Genomic DNA, 25,111 nt, shown 5'->3' on the forward strand with positions numbered 1-25,111 from the left:
GTGTGTGTGTGTGTGTGTGTGAGGTTTTTTTACTCATTTATTCTCACGTTTTTTTAATCCCTTCGCCCCTTTTTCCTCCTAAAACTCGCTACTTTGTTGTTTTGTTTTTGCTGTGTTTTTTGTTATTTTACGGTTTCTCTAACTCTTCTTACCTTACTACCACGCTTTATCTTTTACGGATTTGACTTTTCTTTCGCTTTGTTTTCATTTTTTTTTCTGTTATATATTCTTATTGCTCAAATTGCTCAATAATTCCTTCCTCCATTAAAGCATCCTTTATTCCACTATTGTTTTTTTTCCTTCCCTTTGCGCATGTGTCCGTGTGTATCTTGTGGGATTGTATATATGTGTGTATGTGTATGTTTTTTTATGGATGTGATGTTCATCATAATACCACACTTAGCATCTTAATGGTATGGTTCAGAGTTTGCGTTAACTATTCGCTGAGTATTCATATATGAATAAGAATACATTATGCTCACCGCTTTTTCCCACTACTGCTTCCCTCCATTTTGTTTTGTTTTTTTTTGTGTATCTTGTGCGACATTTGGTCCAGGCGTTTTGGTTTATTTTCGTCTGCCTAAAAATTTCTAAAACATCTGCTGAGTTGTTTATGTCACCGCATGCCTCCTAAACGCCTCCAAACCAATCATATGTCCCCTGCTTCACACACACACACACTTCATCTTTTGTGTGTTTTTTTTACTTTTACTTTTTCTACTTTGAGATGTTTTTTTTTCCTCTCTCTCTTTCTTCCTCTCTTTATACTTACTGTACGTTTTGTCTTCTAATTTAAAGTTATTAGTAGTTTTTTTTTGGTTTTATTTTATTTTGTGTGTGTGTGTGTGTTTAGATACACATACTAAAATTTGATTATCCAATCTGGTCGCATGTTCGCTCACTGTTCTCTCATTCGGTTTCGCACCCCAACCACTCTAAAGAAGGAAGTGTTGCATTAGGGGAACAGTAGCTTGGGAAAATAGGGATGGGTTATTCAAGGGTGGGGAGGAGGGGGTGGGTGGTTGCGGAGCACAAGGGTGAAGAAACCTTTATAAACAATTCTTTAAATGCGTCGTTCCACCTTTCCATCCTAACGGTTAGCTCCAATTGGCTAAACCTCACTACCGTGCCGGATGTACCGAAACAGATGGAGGCGCCTAATCTTTTACACACTTGTAATGTTTTTTTTTGTTTTTACTTCCTTTTATCTCTTTTTTCTATACCTCAAATGTGTTGTTCAACTGTATTATAAGAAATGCTATTATCCCAACTAGAAACATGTTTATTTTGATTGTTTGTTTGTTTTTTTTCGTTTGTTGTAAAAATTCTTTTCCTCACACTACTAGGGAAAGGAATACAAAGCTAGTTGTGTCTGTGTGTGTGTATGTGTTGTAGTTGTTCATTGTTGTCCTATACCTCTTATTTAATTAATGAATGTGTATGTGTGTGTGAGTGGGTGTTATGTTTGTGTGTGTTTAATGCGGATTGAAGCCCGCCATTCATCCATTGATGATGCGCTGTCATCGAGCAAACAGTGTTGCAGTGTTGCGCCCTACACACATAGGTGCACGGTTTCCTATCACTTGACAGAAGATGAAGTAAAAGAAGGATATTGTGGGGGAGAAGGGAAGGGAGGGAACAGGAGGAGAGTGAAACATTTTTCTAAAGGATGCGTTTTTATTTCTTGTCTCCTTTTGCATCAGCTTCTATTTTAAAAGGACTTTAACATTGACTACAAATAGTTTCTGCTACGGCTGCGGCCAAAAACAAAAAACCCCTATTGCTGTGCGATTATAACAGTTACAAAAACCCGAAACATTCTGGCTTAAACGTATTGTCAGCCATCAAAACACACCGTAACGCTCGTGCGATACTACTCCGAAACCTCCCATTACTCTTACTCGTCGCTTTACCTTCGCCTGTCCGGTCACAATTTCTACTGTTCTACGCGATGTAGCGCTAAATATCAAGTGCGAGATCTAGATCTGGCACTCAGAGCGAGTTGTTGGAGTGGTTCCAAATGCTACTGTACCTACACGCCGATTTATCTGGTCTTGGAGAGATGAAAAATTTAAGAACAGATAAAAATGAGTGATACTGAGCGAGAAGTAAAAGGAGAGATAGAAGGTAAGAGGGAAAGAGAGAGAGAGAGAGAGAGAGAGAGAGAGAGAGAGAGGTACTGGATAGTATCGCAGGAAGTAGTGTCTGAAGATACACACTAGAGAGAGAAAGAATATTAACTTCTTACTTCACTATTGGCAGTACATATCTTTCGTCATTTTCCTTTAGACTTCTTTACTGTGTGTGTGTGTTTGTTTGTGTGTATATGTGTACGACAGAGTATAACAGAGATTAGTGTTCTACACCGATGTGTGTATATGTGTTTGTGGGGGTTTGTTTTTTTGTTTACTCCCCATCCACAACTCACATCATTTAGGTTCCGTGACCATCCCATTCAATTGCTATTCTACATGGCCCAAAGAGATAAGTCCCACCCAGACCACACGTTCCAAACAAACTTCCAATGTTTGCTCCAGCAGGCGAGCAGGTATTCGTAACGAGGTCTACTATTAGTGACTGCCGAGCGCTAAAGGATAACTAACCAGCACAAAGACCGTATCCAATCACTGCTTAATTTGCTGCAAAACGTCCGCTGTGGCAGACACATACGAGGACGACCGAGAGTCGCATCTGGCGAATGGTGTCAAATACTAAATGTCAAAGTTGACAGCACAGTGTCTAGGCTCGTCACGAGCTCAGTAAGGTACGGTACGGTGCAACCTCGGAAAAACTTCCCAAAACTCTGCAGACTAGCGTTGTCAGCCATCCTTCAGGTCAAGAACCTCCATGGTGACTTTGCTCCAATTCTAAGGCAGTAAGAGATTCTTTGGAGTACCATTACTGGGGCATCTATTCACCTCCAGCTACCTCTGTTGCAACTTCGGGTGAGAGAAAGAGAGAGAGAACACATCGTCTTGAGCGCCAGGGCTAAGAGGTGACTCAACACACAAACGCACACCACGGTTCAAGGTTCGCTTGAACGAGGAAGGCACTGCTAGAAGGACGAATCGAGCACAGCGAACGAATCCGGCAACAACACGGCATACTCTACCCCAACTTCCTCCTCTTCCTCCTCCTCCTCCTCCTCATCTTCCATTTCGGCATGTCGTTCGTCGAGCCGCACTGTACCACCGGCCCGGCGGGACGCATCTATGTCCGGCGGTGTCGCAGATCCAGTCGCGGCAGGTGACGTCACCACCGCCATACTACGCCCCCTATACCGCCCATAGCTGGCACTGCGCCCTCTCGCCTGTTCCGCTGCCTGTCGCGAACGTATCCTGCGTATGCGACGCTGCTGGCTAACGCTCGGGCGCAGCTGCACCTGTTCCTGGCAGTGGTGTGCGACCGCACTGGGTTGATGGTGCCCATTGTCTTCGGAGTCATTTTCACCCTCGTCGTCACCCTCGTGCTCCTGCTCTTCGTAGACGAAACCGCACACTCTACGCTCGTCCTCTTCCTCATCCTCCTCCTCCTCCTCCTCCTCGTCATTGTCTTCATCCTTGTGCTTCTCCAGCGCCCGGCAGACACGTACGGGTATGGTGCGGGTCTTCCGCTCACCCACGGTACCACCGGCTGGTGGTGACAGGTCCTGATCCTGCGCAAACGAGTTACAACAAAAAGAAGAAGTCGTCCGGTGAATCGAGTTCGACTCTTCCCACCGACACCAGGACAGGCAGGATCCAACCATGAGCGTGAGTGAACATTGGTTTGTGTATGTGTGTGTGTGTGTGATTGTAAGTATTTGGAGACGGGGTAGTAATTTTAGTGATGAGCATTTTATACGTGAATACGTGAAGGTGTGTTGTGAGGGCAGTTTGACAGTGTGTTTGATACGTGAAACAAATGTAATGTGCGAATAATAGCAATTCCGAAATTCCAATTCACATACATGATCACCAGGGGAATAAGAGGGAACCGGGAAGGAACAGAGACGGGGTAAGGTAATGCATGGGAAATTCACATATTTTGCCAATTAAGCAAATTGTACGAATCGTCATAGGGCACATGATGAGTCAATGGGTCAACCAAAATGTAAAATGAAGAAACAACAAAACGATACCAGTAAAGGGAACACCAAAGTAGAAAAAATGATAAAAGAGAGAGAGAGAGAGAAAGAGAAAAAGAGAAAGAGAAAGAGAGAAAAGAGAAAGAGAGAAAAAGAGAGAGAGTGTCCAGACAGGTGAGACAGATGTGTACAGGGATGTAAAACAGAACAGTGATTAACCATGATGGTGACAGGAAATGATAACGATCTAGCAGTGTGCGTGAAAGAAAACAATCACGCGAAAGAATGAAAGAGAAAACAGCATTAAGGTGAGTGAGAGGGAAATGAAACAGGGGATAACGCAGGCGGGAGAGGTGGTTTTGCGGTTCTCATGCGATCGGATTCGATTGACAATGCCCAAATGACACTAAATGGCGTATGATGTATCGCTTGATGTGAATGGATTTTTTTTTGTGGGGGCGATTGATCGTACTGCTTCCTACAACCGTTACATTCTGCACCATTCGAAGCGTTTTGTTTTAAAATTTTGGCTAAAATTGCGAAACTAATGCGAAACAGCAGAGGTGAGAGCAAGAAAACCCAATTCAGCTAGTGTCTGGTGAAGACAGAGCGAGATAGAGACAGAGAGAGAGAGAGAGTAGAAAATAGGCGACTACGGGTGGTTTTTTTGTTTTGTTTTTTCAAGATATAAAACAATATATAATAGCAAGCCAATTGTAAGTTTGCACTACGAAGGAATGCCAAATGCCGATGGTGGAATTGTACTAAAGCTGTAGGATGCTGCACTGGAAAGAACGGTTCGTTATCGGTGACGCTGTCGCACTTTGACTAGCCCACTCCTTCAGGTACCGGTTGGTTGCTGTAGCTCTGGTTGAAGTTGTTGAGTGTTGACGCTCAACGCGCGAGTGTTGCTAAAGAAGCTGTTGGTAATGGTCGGAAATAGGGTCGCAAATCAACAAGCCGCTAACAACCGTCATTCGAATGAGAATAACGCGTGAAGTTTAAAGACAAACAGCTAAGATACTCCAAAAAACTTGGAGGAGTCCAGTATTCTACTATTTGAGTATAGTCATCAATAAGGCTTCTTGCTAGATGAGAATTTTAACCTTATTTCCAGAGTGTTAGAAAACTAAGTATTAAAGCACACCACACTCATCTGCAGTAGGGCTGCGTCCTCGAGAACCAAAGCAAAAAACATTTACTAGAAAACCAGAGTTAGGAGTTTACTGACAGTACGCCAACTACGGCAAAAACGGATACCGACACGGAACGATGACGCTTGTCGCTATTGCACCAACCAACACAAACATAATCACCGGTACCAAACGAAGTAAACAAAATGGATGACTACAAAATGCAAAACAAAACGAAAAGAAAACACATCACGCACCAAGTAAATACTTTCTGCAAGCTGAGTACGGTACAACGGAATTTGGTGCACAAAATGTCTACTGGCGTTAACTACGGTTTGCCAATGTTTACTAGTCAGCGAATGGGACAGATCAGTAGATCGTCTACTAGGAGTTAATTACTAGAGGAGTATCATAGACAAGAAAAAAGATATAATGAGAAAGAGAGAGAGAGAGAGAGAAAGAGATAAAAAGGGTATTGAGAGGAGCTAGAAGCGTTAGTGTGGAGAATATATGCCCGTCTCATGCTGCAGTTAACTGCTCGCGAGGCAGCGAAAAGAAGACGCGCAACTAGTTCGACCAGTTCCATCTCGCTCAGTTGCGTTTGGGTAGATAAGAGAAGGTAACTATCAACATTGTATACAGTGCGACTACTACTGGTAGCGTAAGGGAGAGGGAAGAGAAGTTTCAAAATAAGAGCGAGATCAGAGTGGAAGAGTACGGGAGATAAAATCAAAATAGCTACAAAAGACAGGCTTCGGAAAAAAGGACAGGTTCGAGTAGAGAGATGCAGAGTGGCAGAGAGGGGTTTTTGCGGATTGTTGCGTAGTAAAGAGGAGGTTACTTTTTGGGGGTTGTTTTTTGCTTTTAAAAAGTGACGCTGAGAGGGTAGAGAGAATTGCAGGTTTGCAGGTTTTACGGTTGTATAAATACCCATAGACGATCGGCTGTACCGTTTGTGGCTGGTGTGCTGGCGTGGTCGACGGAGGTGGGCCTCGCTACCGCTGGCGGTGTGCCGGCGGTGGCGGTAGCGACGGCGACGGCTGGCTGGGCGCCCGAACGCTGACAGAACCCGCCGGTTGCGACTGCTTCCGGCCGATGATGGGTATGGTGGGGATGATGGTGATGGTTGCTTGCTACGGGTACGGGTAGTACGGTGCTAGGATTACCTGCTGGTGAGGGAGACCCGGCGGCTGCGGCTGCGGCGACGCCGACCCCGGTGCGCCACGGCGGCCACAGTGGCTATTCCTCGGTTAGTTCCCAGATCATCAGTGACGCGTCGGTACCACCGACCGTCACCAGACTGTGGTTGCCGTACAGGAACTTGATGCAGGCGAGCGTACCGGAGTATACCTTCGCCTCGGTAAACTCGGCCCGCGGTGTGATGCACGGGTAGCGGAACAGGCGCAGATACCCGTCGGCATCACCGGCCGCCACCAGATCCTGGGCCGCGGTACGGGCCGTCGTCGTGATGATTGTGTTCGACGGTGCAGGATAGTAGCGGTTGTTCCAGAGACCGGCCACCAGGAAACCGACGGTACTGTTGCTGGTCAACCACTTCACGTCCTTCATCGCGATCGGGCTCTTCTCCGGCGACAGCGACTTCACGTCCCAGAACAGCAGATCAAAGTCCACCGTCACCGACTGCAGGAAGTTGCCCTCGCTGCTCCAGTCTAGATGGGTCAGTGGTTGCGATCCCCGGATCTTGTTGATCTTCTTGTACGAGAACCCGTCGCGTGACACTCGGAACAGATAGATACTGCCGTTCTGAGACCCGATCGCTATCATGTCACCGACTGTAGGGAGTACAACAACCAACCAAAGAATTAGCGCCTCCCGATCATTCCGTCAAGCAGTGCGTTTCCCTTACCCTGATTGAACTCGACCGCATTCAGGGGCGAACCGCAGACACGGATCGTTAGCATCGTGGCGCCATTTTCCGCGTTTATCACGATCAGATGTCCCTCGGAACTGCCGGCCGCCAGGGCGGCACCGTACGGATGGAACGCAAGCGCGATTATCTCGTACCCGACCGACGTCGTCCAGATCAGCTTCTGGCGACGCCACAGCGCCACATACTTGTCGTGGCCCCCGGTTGCGAACACCTCGTCGTCTGGATGGGCTGCCAGCGCCCACAGATGCTTGCCGTGTCCGAAGATGACTTGGTTGAAGCGCCGCTGTAGCGATCCCTCCAGGATGTTGTTGCGCGTCGTACCGACATAGATGTTACCATCATTCCTTCCCGGTCGCTGTGGGTATATCGAGCGTACACCTCCGGCCGACTCGGGTAGCTGGAACAACACAGCAAAACCGCAACCTTATGCCATGACTGTTCACGACCCCATCCACATCGACCTACCTTAATGTCCGTAATGCGTTTGTAGTTTTGCAGCGAGTCCCAGGCGGCAATCTTGCGATCCTTTTCACCACCGGATATAAGAGTACCCTCGGACAGCATCACCAGGCAGCTGATTGCCTTGTTGTGGGCTTCAAACTCCATGCGCACAAAGTACGCACCGTCCGCGTCGACGCTGTAGATCGTGATGAAACCGTCACTGTCCGCCGTTATGACGTCGCCATCCGGCTCAAACTGTACGCAGGTTACAAATGTTCTTGAGGGCTGCAAGATACGGGACGTATGCATGAGTGCGAAGGTTCTAAGAGAGTTGGTCCAACTACTATTCTTCCCTACCGGCTTAATGATGTCTGTCTTTTCGAAGAAACCGTCTTTCCGTCTGTGCCAAAACGCGAGATGGCCTCGTCCGTGTGTGATCAGTAGATTATCGTCCAGCGGATGGAACGTAGCGCCCCAGATACCTTCTTGCAGGGTCTGCAATCAATTAGAAAATGGAAGAATTTACCTTCCTACTGCACAGCATAGCATCAATAGTGACAGTTTCTGGGGCACATAAGCTCCAACAAACAAAAAACTATTGCATAATGCAGGAAGTGTGAAAAACAACACACACAAAACCCGTCGCGAATTCGCGAGTAAGCAGAATTCCACACCAAACAAGGTCTTACAGGATAGTGCTTCCATCGGTGATGAAGGTTCCACCCTGTCCGTTGAGTTCTCCCGCGAAGGGAGTTCTTTATTAGCCGTGCCCAAAAAGTTTCCCAACGCGGTTTCCGCCGATTTTCCAAACCGACACGCTATATTTTGCTGGCCCTTTCCCCCGGTCCCATGCACCGAAGGTGTTAAAGTGTTGCGAAAAGTTTTCAATTATGCCTTTCCCAACAACCGTCAACATGCGGTTTGGAACAAACACCAAACAAAACAAAAAAATGCGAGAAAAACTTTGTCTTTCACGCGAATGCAGCAACGTGCGAGGTGGTTGGTTTGGAGAATTTAGGTCGACCCGTAATGCCTATGGTACATGGTAGAGAAAAAAAAACCCCATTCACTTACCGCCACCTTGCCGAGCAGATGACCCCATTGCCATTGCCAGACGGACAGGATGCTTTCGCGACCGGCGTCCACCGCGAGGATGTAGCTGCCACCGTTCAGCTGTGAAAAGGCGACCGCAATCACGCCCGAGTCGAGCTCGCCCATACCGAACACGTACAGCGTCTGCAGCGACTCGGTACTCCAGATGCGCACGTGCGCTTGGGACTTCCGGTCCCGGCCGGCCCGCTGTCCCGAGCCGACAAGTTCCCGCGACGGATGCACCTCCATGCTGTGAAGGTTTATTAGGTGTGAGAGGGAGAGAGAAAGGGTTGTCGATGGTACAGACGAGGTCGCTTACCACATGATGTCCTCCGTGTGGCCGGTGTAATGGCGCTGAGCGTCCTCCTCGCGGTCGTACAGCACGGCAACGGCAGCGACGTAGTACAACAGTTCACCGGAAGGCAGAACCCAAAGGTTGCGCTTGGAATCAATTCCACGGTAACCATGTCTAAAGAGGTAAGCAAGTGGTACAATTATGTAAGAGAGTCACTACACAAGTTCATCCTTCATTACTTACACCCAAAACAGGGACAGCTTCTTATCGGGCGGTGCGTTATCTATCGGCGGATGATGCAGTGGTGGATAGAACGTACGCCGCAGTCCGCGGATTGTGATGCGCGTCGGCTCCTCCTTCATCGCGTCCAGCAGCGGATAGTCGGACGAAGCACGGACCAGCTCGTTCTCCGGTGCGTACAACACCCGCGGGCGGCTCTTGCTGCGAGCACGCTGCCGGGCGGTCGTCTTCGACAGGTCGTCCGGTACGGAACCGCCGAGCCGGGACCGCGAACGACGCCCCGGTGACGGTGGAATAACGCCCGGCCCGAGCGCACCGACCGGCAGCGACGGTGTGTTGCTCAGATAGAACGTCTCCACCTCGGCGAACTCGTTGCGCAGCTGGGAGAAACTGCGCACCTCCTGCCCGTTGCTGGTATACATCTTTTTGGCTCCGATCATCTTCAACACCTGGCCGAGATCCTCCAGCACCTCCTCGAACGGTTGCGATGTGCGCAGGTTCAGCAGCACGCGACACTGATTTTGGGGAGAGGCAGAACAACGTACAATACATCGCGCAGTGCGCAGGTCGCAGTAGTCAACCAATCGGGTGCCACGTACCTGTACGCTGTGATCGTGACTGTTGATTATTCTAATAACGCGCCCAGCGCTCGGCTTTAGGCTGCCGGACGGCATGTTGTCCACCTCGGTGACGGACGGTTTACGGCCCAGTCGGCCCGGGCCCGCACCGCTCCCCCATCCCTGATTGCCCGGTGATGCGTACCACACGCCGTTCTTCTTGCCGTAACTGGCCGGCTGCGAAGTGATCCGAGAGTTCATTCCAACAAAACAAGAAACGAAAAAAAAAGAACGAGAGAAAGAAAGAGGCCTTATTAAACCGCACCGAACACATCCTTCGCCCAGCTGCAGCTGACGGAGGGTGGGGCAAAAACACATTACGCGCTTTTAACGACGTTTGTTTATTGCAGTTTTTCTACTGGGCTACGTCACCTTGGTGGCCTGTTTTGACTCTCCCCCACCTATTTAATTTTTATATCCCGTGCCCGAACGGTCTTCTCGGGGGGGTGCCACGCGCCCAAGGTAGTCCTTGGGAATGTGTGATTCTCGAGCACCGTGACGTGAGCTATCGACATGCAATCGACCCTCAAGTCATTCATTCGCCCCACACAACGGTGACTTAAATACAGTAATTTTGCAACCATTTCGGACGTGTGCTGCTGACGCAGCTGATGAAGGGTGGTACATTCTTTGGATGGATATTAAAGACCCTTTGCCCAAAATAAGAGCGTCCACAGCTCTGCTCGTCTAAATCCCTACAATTTTCGGGTGACGTCTTGGGAAATTAATTGTACTACTGTGTTGCGTGTGTAGTACTACCATTTCTTCCTGCCACGCCATCGACGAGGCCTGCTTTTAAATACAGCGCAAAATGTCTCGAGTACAAATTAAAGCACACAAGCAAAACAACAACAAAAATCCATACGCCCCAAACAATGTCCAACACACTGTCCAGCTCTGGAAGACGCTGACTACTACTACAAAACGTTTCCGTCCTCCACGTACGGCGGTGTGTACATTTCGCAAGTTGAAATACCTCCCTTTTGCGGGAGCATAATTTATTCGATCCCCTTCCCCCATCACGGCAAAGCCCTCCATTATTTGATGTCACTAGGCCATCGCTCACAGGCTCCGTCCAGCAATAAACCGGAAACGCTTGCCGTGGTGGTGGTGATAGACGTAGCCACGGTACTACCGACCCTTTTTGGAAGAAGGCATTCTCTCCATGCAAGCAAAGGCAAGAATACGGGTAGACAACTTTCCAGCAGGAACAACTTTCTGTACTACACCCACACATATATTTGTCACAGCACTGGGTACATGGATGGGGGTTCGAGGAGGTTGGTGTGCGCAACCTACTTTAAAGTACCGAAAGCAGGCGACATCATTTTGCGACAAACTGGACTACTCCACTCCAGGTCGTAACACAATGGCAAAAAAAGCACACATCCTTACAACAAGCAAAACCGAAAAAAATTCTTCGATTCCTCGCACTTTTCCATGCCAGCGGAGCGGTTGAGATCCGATCGAATGCTGGAATTAGTACGTGCGATACCCCAGCAGGAATGCTTGCAAGTTTGACAGTGCTGCCGCCGGTTGAATGTTGCTAGAATTAGCCTCCACAGCCTAGCTAGCAGGCCCACGCATTATGCCACCGCACCTGACTGTAGATGCCTCCGATGCTACCACCTCCATAATGGTGCGGATGATACATCGGTGCGGTCAGTATGACGAACGCAGATTCCTCCTCGCTGTCGAACATTCGCGACAGAAGCGGTGATGATGGTTTCGCACGATGTTATTACGCGGCAACGCTGAAGTTGACTGGCATCGCCCACCAGGATATCGGCACACCAGGCTACCAAGGGTTGATCGGTTGTGGTGGTTGGTTGGAACGTCGAGAACAAAATCAACTCAATTCCACAAAATAAATCACACACGCACACACAGTATACCGTTCACATATAACGCACAACTTGAGAGTAGTCACCACACAAGCACCGCAAGATCGCAAAAGCAAGATTGCAAAAAAAAAACGGGCACACGCAAGACCCAACAACCAGCACGGGGTACAGTCACGCTAGGCTTCTGGTCAGCACTGGAGCACGTTCTGCCCTCGACTGAGCACGGACCAGCCGCTGCCAGGTGCTCGAGCTCGTACCGATGGCAACTACCAGAGGGGAGGCGGGGGGGGGGGGGTGAGGTGGTTTTTGGATGAATTGTAAAATTGCTAATTTTCCTGCCCCAACATTCCACGGCCATTCGCTTGGTTTGGGTGAAAGAAAACTGAGGGGATAGAGGGAAGGAAGGAATGCAGGAAAAGGAAAGGATATCAAACTTTCGCTTCGGGTCCACTTCGGTTCGTGTGGACGTCCACAACCACACACACACACGCAAAGGGAACTCTCGCAGTGACTTTCTAGCGAAGTCGACACCTTTGCTCACGTTCTTTGTTTCGACACGGCCGCGTGATGTCTCCACTGCTTCCCTTCCGCTCCTTACCTCCTCCTGCTTCACCATCCTACCCGCCATAATCCTTCCACATATGCCACACACGGTGATGCGTGTCCCTTGATGAGGCGCTGCCGTGTGTTAGTGTGGGGAGGGGGGGAGCAAACAGTGAAAGGACAGCATAATGAGGCACCGAGCATAAGATTCTACCACTTCTACCCCATTTCGCTCATCCCTCCAACCCCTTGTCTTAAGCGTCACTCGCAAGGACACTAACGAATGGTGATGGTGGGGACGCTCGTCTCTAAGCTCGTCTGTTAAAAAAAAAAACCCCACTCTGTTATCATTTGTTTGTGTGCCGTACCGTTACGCTTATGGTGGATAAACAACCACCAACCGGGGGCGGGGTGATGGAATTTATACTCCCTTTTAATGAAGGGGTTCGTTTAGTGCGCGTGACATATGTGCGGTAATGCTGGTCACCGCTACTTGTGTGATAGTGGATCTTTAGCGAATTGGAAACAACATACGGAAAGGGGGTGGGGTGGAAAAAACTCTCCCCCTCCTCCCTCCTTCACTCGAATTACTTCGTTGTAAAGAATCCTCATTTATATCCACACCAGCGGGAAAGTGCCACATAGGAATGAATTAATTTAAATTGTTCAACGCTTTTTTTATTCTTCGCTTCGCTCGTGGCAAAAAAGGGACCACGGAACCATTTGGGTTTCGGAACGTTTCGTGTGCTCGTGTGCTGCATCGTACGGGTCGATCTCGGCTTTCTTTCCTTTCCAAACCCCACCCCCCACCCACCCCTCGTCGCTTTCTCTCGTAAATATCTGCCAACGATGTATTATGACGAGAAACCGTTTCAAACCACCATTTAAAAAATGGGTTTCAATGCAAAGCGAACAACAAAACTCGACAGAAACAAAACAACAATAACAACAACAAAAACGCAAACGGAAGGAACAGTTTCGTTTTTCATTTCCCTTCTTCCTGCACCCTCAACCCTCCTTCCCTTCCCTGTGCGCCGAACAAAAATGCCTTTGTTGTGTCTGTTTTGTTCAGTCCAAAAAAAAAAATGGGAAGGAAGAGTGAAATAACCAAACAAAATCTAACTGAAACATTTCGCCTTCATTTTTTTTTGTTTTGCTTACCTCTTTGTGCGGTATTGGGGTGGAAAATTTGTTTCGGGGTTTTTCCCATTCATTCATTCACACACGTACAGGACGCTGTACGAATGCAAGTGTCGCGTTGGAATGTGCGGTTAGACGAGACAAACGACAAATTGAAAACTTTCTCCCACATCTACACCATAACCCACCCCCTCCCACCACCCACCCCCTCACCTTCTGTTAAAAACCGGTATCACCGAACAACAACAACAAAATGGCGAATGGTCGTGTGGGTCGCAAAAATGGTGCCGGGAGGTTGCCACGACCCCGCAACCAAAAACCCATAATCACCTGCTACGCCTTTTACCCGAAAAACCTTTTCTGAGGGTAATTTAAGGACGATTTACCCCTCCCAACCCCCCCTTCCTTCCCGGACACGATAAGAATCATCTTTCATTTTTTCGGTACGGCGGTCACCCGCTCCTTGGGCAGTGTGAGCGTGCGGTCACTTAAAGGCGACCTTCAGGGCGAAGTTTTTTTTTTCCCCAGTGGGGCCACTCCCGGCACAGCGAGACCAGAGGAGTACCTTGCTCCAAAAATTGTCAACTAATTAATGCCTGATGTAAATATTACAATATATCTCGGAAACAAGCGACGATAAGCGAGTTCCGGTCGGGTGCTGGTGTTGTCCGAGGACTTTTTTCTTGTTGCTGGAGGTGATCAAAATAAGTACGACCTTCGGCGGGTGTATCAGAACGGAGGAAAGAAGAAAAATGTGTGTGTGTAAAAGGTAAAGCTCCAGTTTGGCTATTTGTTGAACGAAAATTGAGTGACTAGCGAAATATGTGAGAGAGCACGGCCTAAGTTAAGGGCCTGGCGAAGGAAGAGGAAACAAAAACAGTGCCTGGTAAATCCGATCGATTTGGACAACCTCCTCCCTTTCCGACCTTTCCGTCCTTCTGTGCCGTGGCTGGAAAAGGGGGAGCACAAATATAGCTGGATCGATTGGGCATACGCGAAGTCGGACCACCGGACCGTGGGGTGGGAGACCGGAATCCCACACACATTGACCACACAATGTTTGAGTGGGTCCAGCTCGTGCCGGGCCGTTGTGTGTGGAAATCAATAAAATGCTAATGCCTTCCAAACTGTACATTCCGAATGGACGACAGATCCCGCCCCACTCCCTCGGGGGTCTATCTTCCCCCCCGGGTGCACAGGAGTCGTAAAGTCGTCGCCGGGCCGAGCGGAGAAGAAAGAAATGAGAAAGGCTCATTATCTAATAGCATTCGCGCGGCACGATTACGGTGTGTGCACGCACGCACATTCTTCCGGTCCCCGTTCCGGCGACGTCTGGAGGCGTGCTGCAATCCGGCATCTTCCGAGGTGGCAAGAAAAAAACCAACCCCCAACAGGAGAGGGTTGCAAAACAAATGAGGTGCAAATGTTTAGAATTCTGGAGAGATGTTCCCAACAAACCAAACAACAATAAAAAAAACAGTCAGTAACGCGTCAAAGAACCGATGGTGGCCCACACGGCCACAATAAATTTTCGTTCGGGTTTGCGTTGTGCCCAGGCACTCCGGACACCTTCCTGAAGGTCTCCGGCATCGCCATCGGTGGTGATCGCACCACCCATATTTCAAACCATTCGCAACCGTGCAGCAGGGCCTTCGTCATTTTCCGCACACCGTTTGTGCGGCTTGAGCGGATGAGTGGAGTTTCCCCCCCCCCCATTCCCCCCCCCCTCTAACCCGACCGAACAAATGGGTGGTCGAGGTCACGGATAAGATCTAGCCCGGGCCAACTGCCCGGCCAGGACCTCGAAGAAAACTAACCCGCACAAGACTGCAGTGAAAGTGCAGCCCCGTCATTATGTGCCCAACCAAAGAACTTCCTTCGATGGTGGAAAAGGGGTGAGTGGGGAGGGGGAGGGGGGGGTTGAGGTTAAGAAAAGAAGGGTGGCACATGATGGCGTGATCGAAATGCGATATCAACCTCAAAAACCCCCCTCCATTCCCCTGTTTGCCGGTCCGGTTTGTGTTGCGACCTTCGAATGATTAAGTAGCAACGTTGCCCGTTATTGACATGCACGCCTTTTACCACCCAAGTGACCGTAGCGCCTAAAGGTAGGCCATCGATTTCATTTCACAGCCCCCCGGGCCGCAAAGCGCCATCGATGTATAATGTATTTAAATTTTGCACCTTTCGGTTTTTTTTTTCTCTCGTCGCTTGTTCTCTCTTTCTTTCTCACCCTACCACTCTCATTCTCGCTCGTTCTCTCGCAAATGGTACTACTTTCCTTGTCCCGTGCAAGAAACCACATCACCAAGTACACAGTGCGATGAAAGTGGCCTTGGGAGAAGGCGAAACATTGAGGGATGTGGTGAAAATTTGAGCAATTTCAGACCTCATTTCAAAAACCGGGGCGCGTGCCACACGACAGATCCTGGCGTTGGTCCCGGCCGCCAACAATGTGCCACATATGATGTGTATGTGTGTGTGTGTGAGAGAGCCCTTGGACGAGAATTGGCAGGGCACCAAAACTGACCAAATCGGCCATTTTCTGCTATACTTTCACCCCAATATGATCATGCTGACACAATGCGAAAAGGTTTGTGACGCAGTGAACCACACCGCAAGGGCATCTCGCTTACAGCGCGGAACGAAAATCATTAAAAATGGAACGTCGTGGCCCAAAATTTTGTACAAGACCGATGGCGAAATATGATTAATGAAGCGCGTTTGCAGAATTTCGCCTTCACGCCTTGTCCCGCCTCTTCCGGACAGGGATGTCGGCCGGGCGGAAATGTACGCTTCCCTCCGCGTGGCTGGTCACGGTGTGGATATTTTGTTTCACCGCAACGCCACGTGTGCAGCAGCGAAAACTGTTTTGCTGCTGGCAATCGTTCCAAAGTTGCAAGCTGTAGGGCTTTTGATTGATTGGGGTTTGCCTAGGGCACAGAGATACACGCGTGAACTCGTTTAACGGTCCATTAGGAGTCCATAAGGGTGGATAATTAATAAAGATTACAATCAAACACACGACCATCACGCTAGAAGGACAAGGTTCGCATGTTTGCTTGGCGATAATGGTAGCCCAAACAAAAAAGGAATAGGAGTTTAAGTGTATATTGCAATTAAAAGATTAGATACATTATCCAACTCATCTGGAAAAAAAAGTATAACGAAAAATTGATAACTATTTAGAAGTATGAGAATGTACAGGAATATGGACTTAATTCTAACTGTCGTACAGAAAAGTTTAACGTTACCAGCAAACTTCCAACAGTCACTACGAGCGTAGTCTTTACTGCAGACCTTACTCTAGGGTGAAGTAATTTGAACTTGCGAAAGCAATCGTTTTTCATTTCAATTAAACTGATCTGGAATTTGACATGTCCTCTCACTTCTGGAGAATACAGACAGAACTCCTGTTTTAGCTCGCGGATGTTGGAGTTGGTTTTGAGATTAAAGCGATCTAATCGTGTTCCAATGTTGATGGATGAACATACGAACATGAAGAAGATTTCTAAAAGACGCTAGATTTATTGGACAAGGTCGAGTACTTTACGTCCTTAACCAAATTTATGGGAGTTCTTGAAGATTGCAGTAACCTGACGAAACTTCTTAGAAGACTCTTTGATGAGTCGAGTTTCATTGATTGGACATCTGACCAGGTTGAATAATTGACGTCCTTAATCGAGTTATTAACAACTGATGGCACCCTCAGCATGTTCCTGACGAAGATTCTTGGAGGAAGATTTTAGAGGAGAGGTGAGAGAGAATTGTTGGAAAAGGAGAGTTTCGTATATTATGTCGAGAACTTTACGTCCTTAACCAAGTTTTATAGAGTTCATGACTCTGTCAACATTTTCCTGAAGAATATTCTTAGAAGACTCGTAGACGAGGCGAGTTTTATTTGACAAGGTGCAGTACTCTATGTCCTTAACCTAGTTATTAAGGGTAACATGTCGCGAAGAAGATTCTTTTAAGACACTTGAAGGAGGAGAGCTTTATTTGACAAGCTTGCATACTTTACGTCCTTAACCAAGGTCTTAAGAAGTGACGGCTCTCTCCAAATATTCCTGAAGATAATCATTAGAAAATTTTAAGCAGTTTTACGAAGAAATAAGTTTTTTCCTTGAAGAGTTATAAGGATTTGGGATATAAACACCAAATGTCTTTCGGAAGATACTACCCATATCCAGTATCATAAGCTGTCTTGGGCTTCTGAGGACTACCAATTTCCTTTAATAGTGACCATAAGTTAACTGTTTTCGGATTCCTTTTTTACAGATCATTCTAACCAAGATGAGCACATGGGATGATGAGGTTTTCTTCGCAGTGCGTGTTGTGTAGGATGAATGTGAGTTACCCTTCCAGTAGTACGATTGTTCTGCAACTCACGTGTACATGTGCAATCACTACAACTTTAAAATGCTTCATCGTGTGCTAACTTTTCTTTGCCTAACGTCAGTGTATGCAGCAGATAGTGTGGGTGTGTATTTGTGTGTGTGGGAATATTGGAGAGAATAAAAGAAAACAAGAAGTAGTAAAAGAAAGGTGTGACAGATCGTGCAACGGAGAACGAAATTCGCTGACAAACTCACCGTTGCACGATGGTGTCGCGCTTCCCCAGCGGAGGAAACACCGGTGTCGTAAAATGGACACTTGAAGCGGGGACGGATACCGAAAAAGGAAGGGAGATATACGGCGATACAGATAGAGAAAGATAGATAGAGGAAGAGAAAGAAAGATCGATTGATAGAATGGTGTGTTATAGGCTACTGGGAAGAGTTTTGTAAAGAAAAGAAAGGTTAGAAATACAGGAGATAGATCTACAATTGCTTGCTTTAGGGTGGCTGATGAAGAGAACCTCAACTGTACCGCATCTCTTAGCGCAAAGTTTAGAACGTTTTTCTTCTGTTGGGAAAACCCATACATCACTTGTAATACACCTGCGTGCCACACGCACAATAAACTGAATCACAGATAAAGGTGCCACGCAGCATTTTAATCAGCTCGTCTTCAATCTGAGGAAACGTCAAACCGATTACACCTCATTTGGTTCAATTCCTCAAGGGCTAAACTGTTTGGGCAAACCCATCTGTCGCGTTGCAGGTTAGAAGATAACGGAGCACCGCAAATTACACCTAAATAATATCCGCATTGTAACCGGTGTGTTGCTCTAATTTTGCCATAAAAAACACACACACATAAAACATGTGGCGTGAGAATGGTAAGCACCTCTAGCACCTTCCGACAACCTTGAAGAGTCAGTGTCCCTGTTTCTGTTGCCTTTCCGCTCCCAAATGAGACCAATTTGGGTTCATTTTTGCAAATAGTTTTTAGTACAAAAGCTAGAGAAAAAAATTAGCTTGGAAAGGGGGGGAGAACCTCAATCTGGAAAAGCGGAAGTGTCCATGCCTCCGTTACGCTAGGATGTTGAAGGATGGATCGGTCGATCAATCAACATCAACGTGGCCCTGGTTGATGGTGGAGATACTGGGCGCCCGTATCCTTGTGCCAATGCAAATACACCAATCATAACCTCAACAGTTCTTTGGTGAGCAATTTACGTCCATTTACGGACCCACACGGCGCCCACCGACAGTGACGGATGAAACAGACATGCTGACAGCGGTCCAAAAATTGCCAAAAGCCATTTTTTCGCTTATCAGACTGTCATTTGTGACGTCCGGTGCACACGCCGTTTCACATCCAAGACCGGTGGTCATTATGCTGCCTTCCTTACACCCATCCCAAAATTGGGGTATTGGGGTGAAGTGTTTTTTTTTTATACCGCAGGGTCACAAACAGAAGGAAATGGAACTCAATTGGGGCTCATTTTCACAGATTGTGGCCAACGCGTACCAAAAACGCGGACGGTGGAATTACTTATCAATTCGGCATATCGGCTTGCCCGAACAAAGCACGAACGTTTGCCGAGTTTCGCGAAGCAAAAGCCGACCGCGAGACGAAGCCGTTGGCAACAAGGACCAAAAATATCTGACGAATGTACCATTTACGTCCCGCTCCGACACACGCACACGCGCGTGAACGAGACAGTCAGTGTGGGGAAAATTGATGGTGGAAAATTCAACCCCAAACACGTGGTCATCGCACTGTTTACTTTGCTCCGATTGGACCGTTTCCCGAGCAGGGAAATGTTTTATTTTTCGCCATTAGTTCGTGCGTTGCTTCGGGTACGAAGCGGAGAAAAAATCGACCCTATTTGCTTCAGCTTGCGTGAACAAAACATTCCGCTACAGCACGACTGAAGGGCAACATGCAATCAGGTCCATTAAGACGTGCGCTAGTCGTTGGGAATTGTGAGTTTTCACTCTTTTATCACGATTAATTCACGTTTCATTTGTATTATTTAACATACATGTAACAGTAACAACAGATTAAATTCTTTTTTTTCAGATTCAAGTTATTTAAATTTTATATCTTAATCAGAAGCAAGTAGCATAATCGTGTAATAATAAACGTCAAAGCATATTGTTTTGCATGTTATAGCAGAGTACTATAATCCTATGTCAATTTGACATTTGACAAAGATGAAAAAAAATTATAGCAATATATACTAAAGAAATATGCTATAACTATACCATGGTATACCCAGCCTTTAAACTTTTAGCCATATATACTAAAAAAATGTGCCATAACTATATCGTAGTAAAGACGGCTAGTGGGACTGCTGTTTTGTCACGTAACTGTCATAAATAGTGTTTACCACTTTTGACACATTGTGGCTACATATGGCTTTTTATTATTGTAACATAAGCAGATGTCATATCTAAGCCACATTAATGGCCAAAAAGGGATTATTGTAGAAGCGTTTATTATCTAGCCATCAAAAAATAGTAAATGTCACTTTTGACACATCACGTTACTAACACCGAAATCAGTTAACCATACCATAAAAAAACAAAACCAAAAAATCACTTAAGATACACATGCAAATGAAAACGAAAACAATGTGCTATAATTGTTATTCACACCTATTTATAGCAACTGATTGAAGGTTTGTTTTCTTGTTCATTTACTGTTTGACATATTAACAGAAAAAAAGCAACCACTTAGCATCAAGCACTGTCACCTACCAGCAAACGCACGTCAATTTTCATCAATTGAGATCACTACACAACGAACGCACATGTCCACACAAAGAGCACAAAGGAAAGGAGCGCTGGAGAGGGAGAGATAAACACGGCAGAAGACAGTGGGTGAAATAAAACCGGAAGCGGTTTACAGGCTACTGGCACCTCTTCGGGTGCCTTTGTTCTGCGATCCCACTTCCGGTGAACTTGTGCGCCCGGTCAAGCGACAAACCCCCGCGCTAGACAAACTTTCACACAACACAAAGCGCTCGGTGCCGGGTCGCGCTTGACACTACCCGTTTGCCTGGGGCTGCCCGGTTGGACACGTCTGCGCAAACTACCGGCCACGAGCGAGTGATTTTGCTAGGGCGGTGGTAACAAACACCAAAAAAAAAACAAAGAAATAGGGACCCTTCTTCTCATTAACCTCCCCCTCCGCTTCCGCTGCGTGTTTCTCTCGAGAGTACTAACGCCGAATGTTGCTCTTACTTTCATGGGCTGCGAAAGTCGGTGCGAATCGGTAGGCAGGAGCAAAAAAAAGGAGGTTAGAGTGCCTTAAGAAGCAAAACAATTCTTGACGGAGGGGGGTTGGGAAGGATTTTTTGTTCCTCCGTGCTTGTGTCCCGCTTCAACTACTCCGAGTTGCGAGTCGTGTCGATGAGGAATTAATTTACTTGACCCTGTTCCCATTCGCCGGACGGTGGACACCAATTTGCGCCCGGTGTTGTGCCTGTGCCGTGGGGTGGTACTTGATTATTGGCCTTTTTTTTACTATGGGGGTCGTAAATGACTTGGCCACCAAGCGGTATCCCGCGGTATGTTGGTGATTGTCCGAAAAGGAGGACATTCAAACTGGATCACCAGAATGACCGCCCTATCCAAGCAATCTACCCAATCTAATTGGCCCACCGGAGGGGGTGATTTTTTGGTTTTGGTACTGTTGGCAAAAAGGAAAACCAAAACCAAGCAGAAGGTGGAAAATATTACAAACACGTTCCCACCAATATCTGTGATGGATGAGGAGCGATAGGAAAATTAATTTGGGTTCGACCACACCTTGAGGTGAGGCGACGTTTCCGCCATATATCGATAAATCACACATCCAATCACACTAATGGCAATCGGTCAAGAATTGAAAGATATTGCAAAAATGCATTAGAGTGCGCCCAACATCTTCTCCCCGCAGCAACAGCTCCAGCGCAAACCATCCTTCGGGTCACTCCAGTCCAAGCAAACGAAAGCATCGCAAGCCGAAACGCAAAGGGGTGGAAAATCGATAATACTGTTTTCTTAACCCCCTTTTCTTCGCACGCAGAACAAAAAAAAAACAGAACACCTCGGTACAGCGCGCACCCCATTCTCACAATCACTGGCATGCAAACTGTTCCACTTTTGACCCTCGAAGGCGACTTTTACTTTTTTTTCTCCCAACCCACCCATCCTCCCCCCCGGTGTGTTCGGTTCGCACCGCTAGAAGGGTGGCCGGTGGTCAATTTTAGGGCGCACCAACATTCTGTGATTCTTTCTCTCTCTCCTCTCTCCTCTCTCTCTTTCTCTCGCTTGACCCTCGTTGTAATTGAGCAACATACTGACCGCGTTTGGTTTGACCAAACACCTCAAAGGCGTCGCATCACGGCCTGGCGTCCTGGGTGACCTATTTGCATTTCCCATTAAGGGTGCGAGAACCCTCCACTCACGAGCAGGAGCGAGAGATTACGGGATATATTGAGGTCTTCCTCGCTTGCCTCTCCGTTACACGCGTCTCGGGTGGTCTAGAATCCTAACCTAGAAACCGACATTTGACACAACCGAATTTGCTGACCCTGATTGCGCGCCCCGGACACCCGTCCCGGGGTCCGAGCCGACACGGCATCCCGCACTTACCTTGAACACCTTGAACGAGGAGACGACGTAGCTGGAGCCGTCCTCCAGCTCATCGAGCGAGTACTTCCGGTCGCCATCCATCGAGAATATGTAGCGGGCACCCCGGGGCAGATCCATCCGGGCGGAGATCTTGTCGAGCAGCGCCTCGAGCGTGCAGATGTCCCGCCCGGGCTTGAACCGGAACTCGACGCCCGGAAAGAAGGGATCGCCATTCCGGTAGAACAGCACCCGCCGCGCCTTCCAGAACGACAGGTTTGAGTAGCGTGACTGCGGATTGCCCCCGATCGTGCCCGGTACGCCCGGGTTGCTCGGCAGTAGCCCCGACGGTCCGGGTACACTGTCCAGGTCCAGCACGTCGTTTCGCGACTGGCTGCGCTTCACCGGTACCGGACCAGCCTGTTGTGGGCCGGCGCCCGGCGTACTTGCTGCTGTCCCTGGGGCGGCACCGCCGGCTGCGGCCGTTGCGGTACCGGTTGCGTTAGCGGCGGCTGGCTGCGTCGTCGTGCCCTCGCCCCCAACGTCCATCGACGTCCCACCGGGTCCTACACCACCACCAAGCCCACCGTGCAGATGTGGCACCGTACCGGTGGCGGGACTCTGAATCCGGCTACCCCGCTCAACCACGCCGCCCCGCTGTCTTGGTCCCCAACCACCACCACCACCACCACTAACACTACTCCCACCCGCAACACCACCAACACCACCACCACCACCACCACCAGCACCGATACCCCCGGAGCTGGCGAGCTTATCGCGCGTGATAACCGGATTGACGTTGATCGGCTGTCGGCGGACCGTTATTGGGCTGCCGGCCAGCAGCTCGTCCTCGTCCGTCGGCGAGTTGAGCGCGTTCCCGAACGACTCACTGTCCGGGCGGGCCTTCCAGCCGCCCCCCTTGCGCCCCTTGATGCCGCCGATCGGGCGCGTCGGTTGGTTGGGGTTGGTGGGCGTTGGCCCGGTGTGCCCGTTGGCGTTGGTTGATTGCGTGGTCGCACCCAGCGGACTGCGATGTCCGTCCCCGGGTGCGTTGTTGTTCGTGTCCTTCCCGCCGGTACCGTTCAGGCGCTTGAGCGGCAGCGGCGATACGGACTCCTTGCTGCGTGCCGGTGCCGCACCTTTCGCGTTCAGTTCGCGCTTCGTACCGGCCACACCTGTATCGCCCGGTCCGTCCACTGCGGTGTTGCTGTGATTGTTGTTCGCCTGGTTCTGCTGCTGCTGCTGGCTGGTACCGTTACTGGTCGGTGCGTGCGCTGCTGTCGACGGCACTGCTGTCGCGCTCGAGCCAGTCGATGCTACTGGCGGACCCGAAGCGATCGCGCTCGCACCGGACCCGACCAGCGCGTCGTTCGCCCCGACCGACATCGTCGGCTGTGCGTCGCTCGGCCCGCTGTCGGTATTGGTGCCCCCGATCGCTGCCGAAGGATTTGGGGGCGTTCTCGCACGGTCCGGTTCGTGCTCGGTCCGCACCGCGTCTGCGTCGCCGGACATGGTGAGAAAGCGGCTCCTCGCTAGCCCCCGCTGCTCCGGACCGTCCCCGCTCGATGCCGGACTGCCCGGTGAGGAGATCGATGTTTCGCGCCGCTGGTGGTGCGTCGTCTGCTGGGTGGTGTAGGTGGTACCGTACCGCGTCTGGGCCGGTGGTTTCTCGCGCAGGCAGCCAAGCGACGAACCGTGCACCGTGGTCGGTGGCTCTAGCGGCGAACGGCGACGGTAGAACCGGGACCCGGGCCGTACGTACGGTCGTACCGCGGCTGGACGGGGCAGGGGCGTCGGTGGTACTGGGCCACTGGCCCTGCTCGCATTATACGCCGGCACGCGGCCAAAGTACGGTGGACTGGCGTTCCCGTCCGGCTGGTCAGACTCGTCAAATGCGCCCACTAGCGCATGGTACGCCCGTGCGCTACCGTGCAAAAACCGACCACCCCCCTTTGTCCCCTCGCTCCAGTCGATGAAACCTTCCTCCTCCTCCTCCTCCTCCCCTTCCCCACCGTCGTCGTACTCGGTTCCGGTGTACCGTTTGACGCTGGTTGTGCCTTTGGCCCGCGCCCGCCGCCGCTGGTCCGGCTGCTGTACGCGCTCGTCCTCGACGTCGTCTTCGTCGTCGTACTCGTCGTCGTAGAACTCACTGGTAGAGGTCGTCTCCGATGGATCCGAAGCCTGCCCGAATGGTACGGACACGGATTTCGTGTTAACCCACTTTTGCTTCTGTGTGTGTGTGTGTGTGTTTTTTTGTTGTTGTTGTTTTGCACCACAAAACCGTCCCATCCACCCCCTCCCACCCCTTTTTTTCCCGCCATCCCCTTCATCTATTCTAACCCTCCTCTCTCCCCCACGCACCCATCCCGGTCTCTCCCCGCTACCGTTAGGACTTCGATCGACTCGCTCTCTCTCTCTCTCTCTTCCGAAATTGGGCTGGTGCCGTGACCAGGATCACCGTCATCATCATCATGCTATACATTAGCAGCTTGCGCGCTCTCTCTCTCTCTTTCTCTCGGTTTTTGCTCCGTTTTTTTTTGCCATGGCTAAGGTTGACGCTTCAGGTGACACAATTTGAAATATACAACAACAAAAAAAACCCTCCACTGAACGGAAATTCGACGCAGCCGCAGTTCGATTTATATACCAAACCAGAAGCGACAGATGACGCCACTAGCCTATTGTTGATGGTTTTCTTCTTTGGTTTTTTTTTTGTTTGCTCTCTGGTCTAGCAATCATCCACAGCATACGGGTTCGAAACTCCGCCTTTTGCCAGGCTATAAATCATATCACTCAACATGTAAGACCCCCAACACAAAAGGGGGCCACCCACCGGCAGAAGGGACCCACCGAGAGGGTTT

The 25,111-nt window shown here is 49.2% G+C and overlaps 1 protein-coding gene across 2 annotated transcripts; it reads right to left on the bottom strand.

Annotated features, from left to right (window-relative positions):
* Positions 1–6,438: 6,438 nt before the first annotated feature.
* LOC128307146 (echinoderm microtubule-associated protein-like CG42247) lies at positions 6,439–24,434 on the bottom strand. 2 transcript variants are annotated; one of them, XM_053044880.1, is made up of 10 exons: positions 11,428–11,477; positions 10,057–10,066; positions 9,758–9,952; positions 9,162–9,673; positions 8,943–9,092; positions 8,606–8,873; positions 7,889–8,026; positions 7,556–7,816; positions 7,067–7,487; positions 6,439–6,992 (listed from the first exon to the last, which is right to left on the bottom strand). In XM_053044880.1, exons 1-10 carry the CDS (start codon positions 11,475–11,477, stop codon positions 6,439–6,441), a joined length of 2,559 nt encoding a protein of 852 aa, XP_052900840.1. The 2 variants fall into 2 exon arrangements, with proteins under 2 accessions (XP_052900840.1, XP_052900839.1); XM_053044879.1 differs by lacking the exons at positions 10,057–10,066; positions 11,428–11,477 and adding an exon at positions 22,275–24,434.
* Between the last annotated feature and the right edge of the window lie 677 nt (positions 24,435–25,111).

This window comes from Anopheles moucheti, chromosome X (assembly GCF_943734755.1).
Source record: "Anopheles moucheti chromosome X, idAnoMoucSN_F20_07, whole genome shotgun sequence".
Classification (NCBI taxonomy): Eukaryota; Metazoa; Arthropoda; class Insecta; order Diptera; family Culicidae; genus Anopheles; species Anopheles moucheti.

Coding starts and splice junctions, on each gene's coding strand:
- LOC128307146 (XM_053044879.1), bottom strand. CDS start 23,762: ATGTCCGGCGACGCAGACGCGGTGCGGACCGAGCACGAACCGGACCGT. Junction 8,027..8,605: donor ATCTGCTCGGCAAGGTGGCG/GTAAGTGAATGG, acceptor AATTGATTGCAG/ACCCTGCAAGAAGGTATCTG. Junction 6,993..7,066: donor TGCGGTCGAGTTCAATCAGG/GTAAGGGAAACG, acceptor TACTCCCTACAG/TCGGTGACATGATAGCGATC.